Below are 14576 nucleotides of genomic sequence, written 5' to 3' on the forward strand. Positions count from 1 at the left end.
GTCATATGTAATTTGATATTTAATCAATCAAGGACCCTTAGTTTTTACGATTTCGGGTGGCAAAATACTTTAATATTTTAACTAGTAAGAGGTGTTTATTTTTGAAAATATCCTCAGAGCATTCATATTCATCAAAAATGTTGTTCGGAATCAAGTCTGCTGATGGGCGTAACTTTTCTTAATTTAAAAGAACAAAGATGTATACAATAAAAATTCACTAACAGTAGCAGATGGAATTGTTAAAATAGCAATAAAATAGACAACAAAAAAAAGAAAAATTTATTACTATTTGTCTTTCTTTTCTTTCATATTGAACAACTATTTTGATTAAAAATACTTACAGTTCCTGGCCAAATTATTAGCCGCACTATAAGATTCTATGTAAAATCTTAATTATCAGGTAATACTATACAGCTTGATTGTTTTTACGCGGATGTAACCGATTTACACTTGCTTATGTTCGTGTATTGATTGGGGTTAACATTGTAATACAATACGTTAAAAATAAATACAAATAGGAAGTATATTAAAAATCTCCTGAATAAAAACAATTTTTCGTTTTTCTGTATTGATAAATGAGAATGAGTTCCATTTGAAAATGTTTCACATAGCAGCAGATACTTGTCACCGATAGCGGAAGGCTTTAAATTGTTAAGAGCATACAATTTTTGCATCAGTTTCTAGGTGACATTTGTCGTTATAGTGGACTTTTCGTTAAATGTTGAACTTTTACAGTATATCGGAAATGTGTAACGCAAATCATTCTCAAAAAATCAACAATCAAAAAAATTATAATGTATTTCTCATATAATTTCTTAAGTAATTTGATTTATTACTTTCTGCGTAAAAAGGAAATTATCTAAAATTGGTCTAAGATACTACAACGGTCCTCTATCTTTTAAAAAGGTTCAAAACTGTTTCCCCTTAACCCAATAAAACTAAAGAAAAAAAAACTTACCATCCCTAATTTTTTGCCTTCCATTAGTTGGGAAGAAGCGTATAGCACCATCATCTCTTTCCCTGTCTTCCACATCAATCTCATCGTAATCGTTTACGGAATTGTCATCGTCTTCCTCTTTCTTTTGAGAATCGTCTGTTTCTCTGTTTTCTGTTGAGTTGTGTTCTTGATATTTCAAGCCCAGAATGGCGTCAATTGAATGAGCTGGCAGGGGTTTGCTACCACATTTGGAATCATTGCCATGCTTATGCGAGCCGGATGAGTCACCACTGTCACTACACAACATTGTTTTTTTCTTTCTTTTTAAGTTCGAAATCGTTCCAAAAATTTAAAACGATACAGTTACAAATTATCGCTTGCGGATGAGTTGTAACACTGCAACAACGGAATAGTTCTAAATATCTTCACTCTCTTAGACTAAGAAGAGTTTAAGCCTATTGGTTTCATAATGTTTATAGAAATTTTATTGGTGGTTTAGTTCTGCATACTTCTTTCAAAAAAATTTTTTTTTCTTTTGACGATTTGTAAAAAGATATTCCACATGCGAAGAACGCATATAAAGTTATTGGAAATGCAATTGAAGAAACAACAAGAGTAATTAGTTGAAAGCTTGCGTAAAAGTTTAATTGTCCTCTTTTTTCATGTTTTATTCTATCTTAAAAGCATCGTTTTCTATTCTTCTTTTTATTTAGTAAAAGTTAATATTTAGAAGTTATTTTCGTAGTTTTTCTTTTCTTCTTTTTAATTTTATGCAAGTCACCATACAGAAGTTAGTTATTTAATAGTATATTTCCTTTTCTTCTTGGTTTAGTCAATAAATTAGAATATTATCTTAATGCAGGATTATTATATTTAATAGGATTCTAGATAAAATAGAAGAAAAAAAAGTATACAGACTTGAAAGAAATCCCATTTGGGATCAAAAAGGATCAAAAAGACAAATCTGGAAAAGGTGATTAAATCAGAAACGTGCCTTTTATGTGTAAATTATAAACTGATTGTCTTATCAGTTTATTTTTACATAAATATCACCGATGACTGATTGATTGTTTCAACGATCGTTCAGTAGTTTATAGTTTACTGTAAAAAGTTAAACTAATTTAGCTTTCTTAAAACTGATGATTCAAACCAAATCTTGACTATTTTTCATACAATTAAAAATAAAGTTGCTCTGTTTTAATTTGATTAAACTCCTTTGAAGACTGGAGAAAGGAAGTAAAAACTATGAAATCGTTTGTTTATTGTTTTGCGGAACAAACAATTAATTCCGGAAACGGAATGCTCTTCAACCGCTCCCGAAAACGGGAAGAGACCGATCACCGGAGTGCTTCCGGGATTACACGCTTCTTTCCTTCTTGTTAAAGCATTTAACTGGAGTGCCGGACTCTGATTGGCCGGACTTCCTTCTGGGGGGAGGGGAGGCCGGATCAGCCTGTTGGAGTTGAGATGAAATCGGCGCGTGCGTCTTTTAAAGAGATGATGTGAGAGAGAACGAACCAATCAAGGGAGCCGACCGGTTTGAGAAATTCCAGGAAAAATGTTCATATTTACCATTCTCGGCACAATTAAACTCATTTTAAATAGCAGGAAAGAGCATTTTTTTAAATTGAATTCAGAAGTTAAATTGTAAAATCAAAGGCTAATTAAATTTTACTCATTCATCCTTATTATAATTTTCATCATAATTAAAAAATTCATTTTAAATAGTTAACGAAAAATGAAAGATGAATTCTAGAACTGAAAGATAAATTATGAAATTTATTAAAAATATGTCCAAAAACAAAAGAAAGGTATTTAAATTTTCTCCTTTCAACCCATAAAAAAACACATCATCATTGAAAAACTCATTATAAAAGTTCAATTTTGAATTAAAAGCCAAATTATAAAATTTATTGATAAATTGCAAAAAAAAAAATCTTTTTTAAATATTTAATTTTACTCTTTTTTCCAAGCTTGAAAATTTCATCAGAGTTGAAAGATTCATTTCAAATAGTAAAAAAAAAAATTAAAAATAAATTATAAAATTTATTAAAAATATGTTAAAAAAAAGCAAAGGAAAGGTATTTAAGTATACTCCTTTAAACTCATTTGAAAATTGAATCATAATTGAAAAAACTCATTTTGAATTATGAGATTTCGAAAGTTGAATTTTTGAACTGAAAGGCAATCTTTAAAATTTATTGATAAATTGTGAAAAAAAAAAAAAAAAAAAACATTCAATTTCAATCTTTTTCCAAACATAGAAATCCCATCATAGTTGAAAAATTACTTTTAAATAGTAAAAAAATAATGAAAGATGAATTATAGAACTAAAAGATAAATTAAAATTTTTTTTAAAAATATGTAAGAAAACAAAAGAACGGTATTTAAATTTACTCCTTTCAACCCATTAAAAATTCTCACAATAATTGAAAAACTCATTTTGAATTATGATATTCTGAAAGTTAAATTTCTGAATTGAAGGTAAATAATGAAATTTATTGATAAATTAGCAACAAAAAAAAAGAAATATGTTTAATTTCACTCTTTTCCCAAACTTAGAAATTTCATCATAATTGAAAAATTCATTTTGGGTTACAAAACATTAACTTTAAATTCTGGAGGTTATATTATAGAATTGAAAGACCTTTTAACACTTAAAGACCTTATTAATACCTTATTATACTTTTCAACAACTTAGAAATTTCATTTTAGTTTAAAATTTTTATTTTCAGTTGTAAAAAGTTCAATTAAAGTTATGAGCGGGCTCAAAATGCTCCTTTTCATTGTTCAACACAAATTTACCAACTACAGGAGGAATTTTATTCTTACCTTTTTTTTTTAAACATGGACTTCGGTATAACAGATGTAACTTCTCAGGTATCTCTTTGCATTCAGCACATTGAACTGTTTTAAAAAAATCTAAAATTCATACTACGTCTATTTAATACCACAATTATACGTTTCTGGACCCCTGACAACCTTGTAAAAAGAGATTTCGAATATCTTTTCAAAAAAAGTCTAATTTAAGAAAATGTTTTTAAGTTATTAACACGACATCACATTACGAACTTAACTGGAGTCATTCTTTCAACAAAAAAAAGAGAAGTTTAAAAAACGGAATTATGTCTATTTTCTTTGACACGCATTTTGAGCAATATTATTTTTTTTAAACACGCATTTCCAGCTGTATTCATTTTCAAACACGCATTTCTAGCTGTATTCATTTTTTTAAACACGCATTTCGAGCGGTACTCATTTTTTAAACACGCATTTCGAGCTGTATTCATTTTTTTAAACACGCATTTCGAGCTGTATTCATTTTTTAAAGCACGCATTCTGAGCTGCAATTCATTTTTTTCACCACGCACTCGAACTGTATTAGTAGTATATGGGGGGGGCTAGAGGACACTTTTGCCCTTCCCTATATACTACTATTGATTTCCTATTTTTAATATTAAAAAAAATTTAAAATAGACCTATATTTTACATTTTTATATGAAATATCAGCATATTTAAAAATTCTTATTTTTATATTAATAATTTTTATTTTATTAAAACCTTATTGAAAATATCGTTTTTTTATTTTACATGTAATTCATAATCGTAATATTTATTTTTACCTTTAAAATCAAAAATATATTTTCCACTATTAATTTTTCTTATAGCTTTATCAGATAATTCACCATGACATTTCGAGAGATAAAAATCTTTCTCATCATTGTCTACTTCTAATCTAGCTATAATAGAGTCACCGTATTTTGTATTTATTTTTCTCAGTGATATTAAATTATATTTACCTATCTCGAGTTCATTTAATTTATATGTTTCAGGAAATCGTTTGAGGTCATTAAATTCTTCCATTTATTTAAGAACATTTTTTGTAATATAATTTCTGTAATACATACACTTGTATAACGAACATTTTACTACCTATAAATGGAAAGTATTGAAAAAGAGAGAAATAAAAAGTTGTTAGAGCAATTAAAAAATGATCTAAGATTAGTTAAACTACAATCAGAAATTAGGAAAAATAATGAAATAAAATTAGAAGAAGATATAGGAATACAAAAATCATTGGCCGATTTCCACGAACCTGTACTTCATCAAATGGAAAAACTAGAAACTTCTAGACAACAAAACTTGCTAGGTATAAAAGATGCTGTTGATAATTTATCTTTCACTATGAATGAGACCTATAGATCTTTACCTCAGATAGAGAATCAGTCAGAGGAAGATTATACTGAAGATGTAGGAAGTATGTTTTTAAAAATAGATATAGACAAAAATTTAGATAAAGAATTATTAGAAGAATTAGAATTTGAATTACCTTCAATAATGTGGAATAAAACTGATGAAGATATTGAAGAAGTTATTAAAAGGGCAAAAGCAAAAAGAGATCAATTTAAAAGAGAAAAAGGAAATGAAACCAAAAATAGAAATTTAACAAACAACAAAGATGAGTATCAGAAAAGGATTGATAATGCTGATTATAAAATGAATATGATGAAAAGATATTTAGAAGCTTTATCAGCTATTAAACAAGGTAGACATTACACAGGAAAAGGTTTAGAAGATAAACTGAATATCTTAGTTGATTTGACAGATAAAATTTGTAAAGGTTCTAAAAGTAAAAAATTGTATAATAAAACTGTAGATTTGTTGGATTTACTTTTAAGAGAGGGAACTATGACAAACGATCAGGTAAAGGAATACTATGGAAAATTTCTTAGTATATAAATGAGTAATTATATTGTAAAAAAAGTATACTTGAGCGACAGTCAGATTTCTAAATTGAAATCAGCTTATAAAAATGGTGAAGAACTTAGTTTACAAATAGATAAAAGTAAAACACCCAATTTTGATTTACATTTAACAGCTACACAAATTAACCAAATTGATAAAGGTAAAAGAATTAAAATATCAAAGACTCAACTGAAAAAGAATGGAGGGTTTTTACCATTTTTAGTACCTTTACTTTCTACTTTAGCATTAGGAGCAGCTAGTGGAGCAGCTGGTTGGGGTACTAAAAAAGTATTGGACAAAATTTCTGGATCAGGTAAAAAAAAAAAAACTTGTGGAAAGGGAGTCTATCAGCCATGGGAATATCCAACAAAATGATTGAAAACAATATGAAAAATGAAAAAGGATTTAGAGGTATATTTACTATAGATATGTTACCTAAAAAGATAACAAAATTTGAAAACGGAATTATAAATTTAGATGTATCTACAGGTCCTGGAACTCATTGGGTTTGTTATTATAATGATCCAAAATATAATTTTGTTGAATATTTTGATCCTTTTGGAGAATATAAATATAACAATAGAATAATAAAAAATGATTTTCTTCCTCAAAACATACTAAGTTATTTAAATACTTCTGGAAAAGAAATTAGATATAACGATAGTTTTTTACAAAGTCCGAGTTCTGTAAGATGTGGTTTCTATTGTATGAAATATATAACTGAAAGAAATAAAAATAAATCTCCTATTGAAGTTTTATATTCATTTACTCAAGAACCTAGTAAATTAAATGAAAAAATTGTTCTTTATAAATGAAGTATATTATATTAGATTCGAAAAACGTAGATAAATCTGAAGATTTCACCATTGAGTATTCGAGACCTTTTCATTTTACAGAGATAGCTCTTCAGTCTTTTTCAATGTATATTTCATGGAATAATATTACGGAGAAAAACAATAAATTTTCATATTTTGATGGAGTCAAATGGACAGATTTCATTATTCCTCATGGTCATTACAATATAAGAGGTTTGAATCGTTATATGGTAAAATATTTTGGAAATGATTCACCTATATTATTTGGAATAATAGAAGAAAGACAAAGGTTTAGTATTAAACTCGAGAAGAATTATAAAATTGATTTATCTAAAAGTGAATTGTACAAAATTTTAGGCTTTGAACCTAAAATATATGAAGAGGAAGAGCAAGAAGGTAAATTTATTGCGGATATAGCTAATGGTAATGATAATATTTATATTCACTGTGATATAGTGGATGGAGCTTATATAAATCAGTTTCAATCTCAAGTTATTTATTCTTTTACATCATCAAATCCTCCTGGAAGTTTATATGCTAAAGAATTTGATAAACTAATATTTTTTCCGGTTAAATCTGATTCTATTAATCGAATTAGAATGAGAATTACAAATCACAGAGGTGAACTAATTGATTTAAATAAACAAGAAGTACAGTACAAATTTATTGCTAAATAAATGAATAAACAAAGATTGTACAGAAAGAGTAAAAAAATACAAGGAAGAGGCTTCTTTTCAGACTTTATAAGTCCTATTGTAGAAGAAGATCTTGTAAGAGAAAAATTGAATGAAATATTTTCTAAAAATAAAAAACATGGTACTGGATTGAAATTTTTTATTCCTAAATAAATGGATAAAATTTACGATTTGAAAGACACTAGTTATTATTATAATAACGACGTTGAAAGTTTTGAATATAGAGAATTAAAAAGTGAAAATAGAAATAATATTCATGAAAATGCTACATATAATTTCTTTATCAATGATACAAATGCTAATATTTTATATTCTGCGGGATATCTGCAACAAGAATTAAAAATTGTAAAAGGAGATGGAGGTGTAATAAGTAATGAAAATGTTACTCTAGTGAATGGAGGAGGTCTCATAAATTCAAACAGGTTGATTATAGGAAATACTGAAGTTGAATCCACTATAAATTATAAAGCCATTATGAATCAAGTATTAGGGATGATACACTTCACCCCTGATTATTCAACATCGGAAGCTACTAACATGTTCTTTTATGTAGATACAAATGATTCTGTAGATAGAAACAATTTCAAATATAATGGAACTCTGATAGATACTACCAAAATAACTGATTTTTTTAAAAACCTTAAACTAAATGAAAGTTTTAATGAAGGATTTTCAAAAAGATGTAAATTTACTAAAAATAGTCAAACAGTAAAAATATGGATTCCTTTAAAGTATATATTTGATTTCTTTAACGAATATAAAAAAGTAATGACAGGTTTCCAAGTTAAAATAGAAATTCAGAGAAATGATAGTAAAAATATGTTGTATACAGATATTCAAAATCCAGATTTTAAGGTTCTTGTTGAAGATTTATCACTTTGGTTACCTTATGTTAGATTTAAAAATTCCGCATCTGTAAAATTCAATGAATTAAAATTATCAAATACTCCTATAGAAATAAATTGGGATCATTATAACATTATCAAATCAAATGTATTTTATAAAAATTCCAGTGGGTCTTATTCTATTCCTGCTACTTCTGATGAAGTTTTGAGTTTATATGTCATTCCTCAATATGAAGATAGAAATGAAAACATGAATCAAAATAATATGATGTTTGATCACTTGGATATGATAGAATGTTGGTTAATGATTAATAACATTAAAGTTCCCACTGTAAGTTATATGATGGACTTTAATAAAAATGATTATAATCGATTATATTATGCTCTTTTAGAATCAGGAATGAATAATATAAATTCTGAAACAGGTTGTATGATAAACTATTCAAATTTCAGTAAGTATCCTATAATTTGTTTCAACTTGGCAAACCATGAAAATTATACGAACTTGAGTAATTTAATGATTGAATTCAATTGGAGGTTGAGAAATAATACTACTAAAAATTATGTTTTTTACTTTATTTTGAAAGAAAGAAACAAATGCTCCTTGAATATGTCAACTCAGGATATAAAAATGATTAAAACTCTGAAAACATAAAGTATTTTTTCTATTTTAATAAATGGCTGCTTATTATCCACTTTACGACGATGAAATAAAAGAAGGACCTTTAGGACCACCAGGTGTAGGATTTAAATTAACGAATGATGGTAATTATGATATGGAAAGTAAACTATTAAAAAATGTTTTACATCCTCAGGAAGATAATGATTCTTCAACTAAAAAATATGTAGATGATTTAAAAAATAAGTGTTTGATTCGTAATAACGGTTATTTTAATGCTAAAAATAAATGTATTAGAAATATAGCTACTCCTCTAGAAGACAATGATGCTTCAACTAAAAAATATGTCGATGACAAAAGTTTAATACATGATGAAAATAATTTTGATGCTAAAAATAAAATCATATCAAATGTAAAAGAACCTGAAAAAGAAGGCGATGTGGTTACCAAAAAACATCTTGATTATTATTGTATACTGTGGGATAAAATTAATAGAAGTTATTATGCTCACAACGAAAGAATATCGAGTGTAAAATGGCCCATAAATGATACTGACGTTGCCAATAAATATTACGTTGATAATAAAACTTTTTGCGCTACCACAGATAGACTTGTTCAGTTTACAGGTGTGGGTTACAAGACTTTTGAATTCAACAAAACTACTTCAAAACTTTTAGATTCAAACTTAAAATTATCACAAAACATGTATATGAAAATTACAATTTTTTTAGCCTGTGACAAAATGAATGAAAAGCCAAAAATACGTTTAGAAAAAGTGAAAGAAGTACTTCTTGATAAAGAGATAAATGTTAATGAAGATTCAATAACTATGTTTGCGTATGGAAAGTTAAATGAAGTTTTAACATTATCAGTGCTAACAGGAGGAGGCTGTAAATTAAAGCCTTATTTACATATTGAAAAGATAAATTTTTCTTCTTAATAAATGGCCAATGAAATTAATTGGAACGACTTTTCTAGAAAGAAACTTACAGAAGATGTAATTATAAGTTTAGCAGATTATTTAAGATGGGAATATGTGTTTCAATTTTCTGAATTATCTGAAGTTTTAATCGAACGATGCCAAATGATTGGTATATTATTTCTCAATATCAAAAACTCAATGAACCTTTTATTGAAAAACATGCCTCTGATGTAGATTGGGAAAAAATATGTAGATACCAAACCTTATCTATCCGTTTTATTGAGAGACATTTAGATAAAGTGACTTGGTATGAAATATCAAGATTCCAAAAATTGGATTTAAGATTTATAGAAAATTATAATGACCGTTTAAATATGAATGTTGTATCTAGATATCAAAAATTATCAATGAACCTTATAAGAAAATTTCAAGATTATGTAAATTGGGATTATATTATACAATATCAAGATATTGATAAAGACTTTGTAATAGAATTTGTTTCTAAAATAGATTTCTGTCTTTTAATAAAAAATAAAAGTAATATATTACCAGAAGAATTTTATAATTCAAACAAAGAAAAGATAGTTTGTATACTTCTTGCTGAAATTTGTCATAATACACGAGTACCGCTATATGAACCATTAAAAGAATAAATTATTTAAAAAAAATATTTTTATTTTAATAATAGTTTTTTACTCGCAGTAGATTATTTTTTACTCGCAGTAGATTATTTTTTAATTAATAAATGTATTCTAAAATTGTAATTAAAGACTATAATGAACCAGATGAATTTAAAGATCCAAATCAACATCCTCTATTGCCTATACATCCCTTTAGATTAATCATAAATGGTTCTTCCAACAGTGGAAAATCAAACTTATTAATCAATTTAATTTATGACTATTTACACTTTGATAGACTTTACATGTGTACAAAAGACATATTTGAATCTAAGTATGAAAAATTACAAGAAAAATACATTCAATTTACAGATGTAGAATTAGAAGATATTCAAAAATGTAAAGGTTTAAAGAATAAAAAAGAAGTTTTGAAAGAATATAAAAAATTTAAAAAAGATCAAGTTTTGTTTTCTTCCAAACTAGATGATTTTATTACCGTAGATGACTTGGATCCTTCCTATATGAATTTAGTTGTATTTGATGATTGTATATGTGAAAAAGATCAACAATCTATAGAAGAATTTTTTATACGAGGAAGAAAGAAAAATACATCCCTTATCTATATAAGTCAGTACTATTATAAAATACCTATAACCATCAGAAGTAACAGCAATTATTTTATATTTTTCGATATGAAACAAAAAGAAATTAAACAAATAATACGAGAAATAGATGGTCAATTAACAAAAGAAGAATTTAATAAAATGTATAAGAACTGTATCAAAAAACCATATGATTTTTTAGTTTTAGATTTAGTCAATCCTAATATGAGGTACCGAAATAAAGAATTTATGTATATATAAATGGAAGAATATTTAGAGAAAAGAATTTTTATTCACAGAAAAAGTTATAATTTCTATCAAAAGATTAGTATCGCACTATCTATGAGTAAGTTTTTATTTAGTGCGTCTGGCTTATCTGGTTTTATTTTAATCCCTTTATCAGCTTTGAGTTTAGGAGCTGGTGTGATTGAAGTGGTTGACAGATCTTTAAATATATCCGAAAGAAAAGAAGAATATAAATATACTTACAAATTTTATAAACAACTACTGAATTTGTTTAAAGCTAATACATTAACTGAAGAAGAAATTCATAAAAAAGAGGCTGATTTTATTCAAAGTTTGAAATATTTTCCTTTAGAGAAATACGTTAAAAAAACTTAATTGAATGGCTATAAATACATATAATTTTTTATTGCCTATAAATGACGTGTAAAAGTAATATATTCAAAGTTGGAAAATTAAGTAAAGACGGAAAGTTCAAATTTTGTTGTAAAGAATGTGGTCAAAAAGGATCTGGCTTTATCAATTCAACAATTAATAATTTACCCTTTGAAATGCATTTACCAGGACATCAATTTACAGGACCTGGAACACAATTATTACATGGAAAGAAAAGATTAAACGATGATTTAACATATAAAGAATGGAGTAAGCCCATTAACAGAGTAGATGAAATTGCATATAAACATGATGTTTGTTACCTTAAAAATAAAGATACTAAAACTAGAAATGATGTATGTGATAAAAATATGATAGAAGAGTTAAATACAATTCCAAATCCTACAATCAGGGAAAGAATAGAAAGAGGAATTGTTAAACCTATTATCAAAGCCAAAAGAACATTTGGTATGGGTATGATTTATTGTTTAAAATGTAAAAATTTTACTAATACTAAAGATGTTTATGAAGAAACTTCTAAAAATGGAAGATTGACGAGGAAAGGTATATGTGAAGTTTGTGGATCTAAAAAAAGTACTTTTTTTAGATCCACAAACTTCACATATACCTTTCCTCGTCAATCTTCCATTTTTAGAAGTTTCTTCATAAACATCTTTAGTATTAGTAAAATTTTTACATTTTAAACAATAAATCATACCCATACCAAATGTTCTTTTGGCTTTGATAATAGGTTTAACAATTCCTCTTTCTATTCTTTCCCTGATTGTAGGATTTGGAATTGTATTTAACTCTTCTATCATATTTTTATCACATACATCATTTCTAGTTTTAGTATCTTTATTTTTAAGGTAACAAACATCATGTTTATATGCAATTTCATCTACTCTGTTAATGGGCTTACTCCATTCTTTATATGTTAAATCATCGTTTAATCTTTTCTTTCCATGTAATAATTGTGTTCCAGGTCCTGTAAATTGATGTCCTGGTAAATGCATTTCAAAGGGTAAATTATTAATTGTTGAATTGATAAAGCCAGATCCTTTTTGACCACATTCTTTACAACAAAATTTGAACTTTCCGTCTTTACTTAATTTTCCAACTTTGAATATATTACTTTTACACGTCATTTATAGGCAATAAAAAATTATATGTATTTATAGCCATTCAATTGAGTTTTTTTAACGTATTTCTCTAAAGGAAAATATTTCAAACTTTGAATAAAATCAGCCTCTTTTTTATGAATTTCTTCTTCAGTTAATGTATTAGCTTTAAACAAATTCAGTAGTTGTTTATAAAATTTGTAAGTATATTTATACTCTTCTTTTCTTTCGGATATATTTAAAGATCTGTCAACCACTTCAATAACGCCAGCTCCTAAACTCAAAGCTGATAAAGGGATTAAAATAAAACCAGATAAGCCAGATGCGCTAAATAAAAACTTACTCATAGATAGTGCGATACTAATCTTTTGATAGTAATTATAACTTTTTCTGTGAATAAAAATTCTTTTCTCCAAATATTCTTCCATTTATATATACACAAATTCTTTATTTCGGTACCTCATATTAGGATTGACTAAGTCTAAAACTAAAAAATCATATGGTTTTTTGATACAGTTCTTATACATTTTATTAAATTCTTCTTTTGTTAATTGACCATCTATTTCTCGTATTATTTGTTTAATTTCTTTTTGTTTCATATCGAAAAATATAAAATAATTGCTGTTACTTCTGATGGTTATAGGTATTTTATAATAGTACTGACTTATATAGATAAGGGATGTATTTTTCTTTCTTCCTCGTATAAAAAATTCTTCTATAGATTGTTGATCTTTTTCACATATACAATCATCAAATACAACTAAATTCATATAGGAAGAATCCAAGTCATCTACGGTAATAAAATCCTCTAGTTTGGAAGAAAACAAAACTTGATCTTTTTTAAATTTTTTATATTCTTTCAAAACTTCTTTTTTATTCTTTAAACCTTTACATTTTTGAATATCTTCTAATTCTACATCTGTAAATTGAATGTATTTTTCTTGTAATTTTTCATACTTAGATTCAAATATGTCTTTTGTACACATGTAAAGTCTATCAAAGTGTAAATAGTCATAAATTAAATTGATTAATAAGTTCGATTTTCCACTGTTGGAAGAACCATTTATGATTAATCTAAAGGGATGTATAGGCAATAGAGGATGTTGATTTGGATCTTTAAATTCATCTGGTTCATTATAGTCTTTAATTACAATTTTAGAATACATTTATTAATTAAAAAATAATCTACTACGAGTAAAAAATAATCTACTACGAGTAAAAACTATTATTAAAATAAAAATAATTTTTTTTTAAATAATTTATTCTTTTAATGGTTCATATAGCGGTACTCGTGTATTATGACAAATTTCAGCAAGAAGTATACAAACTATCTTTTCTTTGTTTGAATTATAAAATTCTTCTGGTAATATATTACTTTTATTTTTTATTAAAAGACAGAAATCTATTTTAGAAACAAATTCTATTACAAAGTCTTTATCAATATCTTGATATTGTATAATATAATCCCAATTTACATAATCTTGAAATTTTCTTATAAGGTCCATTGATAATTTTTGATATCTAGATACAACATTCATATTTAAACGGTCATTATAATTTTCTATAAATCTTAAATCCAATTTTTGGAATCTTGATATTTCATACCAAGTCACTTTATCTAAATGTCTCTCAATAAAACGGATAGATAAGGTTTGGTATCTACATATTTTTTCCCAATCTACATCAGAGGCATGTTTTTCAATAAAAGGTTCATTGAGTTTTTGATATTGAGAAATAATATACCAATCATTTGGCATCGTTCGATTAAAACTTCAGATAATTCAGAAAATTGAAACACATATTCCCATCTTAAATAATCTGCTAAACTTATAATTACATCTTCTGTAAGTTTCTTTCTAGAAAAGTCGTTCCAATTAATTTCATTGGCCATTTATTAAGAAGAAAAATTTATCTTTTCAATATGTAAATAAGGCTTTAATTTACAGCCTCCTCCTGTTAGCACTGATAATGTTAAAACTTCATTTAACTTTCCATACGCAAACATAGTTATTGAATCTTCATTAACATTTATCTCT

The 14576-nt window shown here is 26.3% G+C and overlaps 1 protein-coding gene across 1 annotated transcript in view; it reads right to left on the reverse strand.

Annotated features, from left to right (window-relative positions):
- Nucleotides 1–2290, reverse strand: part of LOC107443277 (retinal homeobox protein Rx1-like) — a 33354-nt gene extending 31064 nt beyond the window's left edge. The window contains exon 1 of the mRNA XM_087150926.1: nucleotides 959–2290. Within this exon, the coding sequence (XP_087007052.1) occupies nucleotides 959–1244 (286 nt within the window). The 5' untranslated portion in view covers nucleotides 1245–2290. The remainder of the gene's footprint in view (nucleotides 1–958) is intronic.
- Between the last annotated feature and the right edge of the window lie 12286 nt (nucleotides 2291–14576).

This window comes from Parasteatoda tepidariorum, chromosome 9 (assembly GCF_982258835.1).
Source record: "Parasteatoda tepidariorum strain Cologne lab strain chromosome 9, Ptep-v5.0, whole genome shotgun sequence".
Taxonomy (NCBI): Eukaryota; Metazoa; Arthropoda; class Arachnida; order Araneae; family Theridiidae; genus Parasteatoda; species Parasteatoda tepidariorum.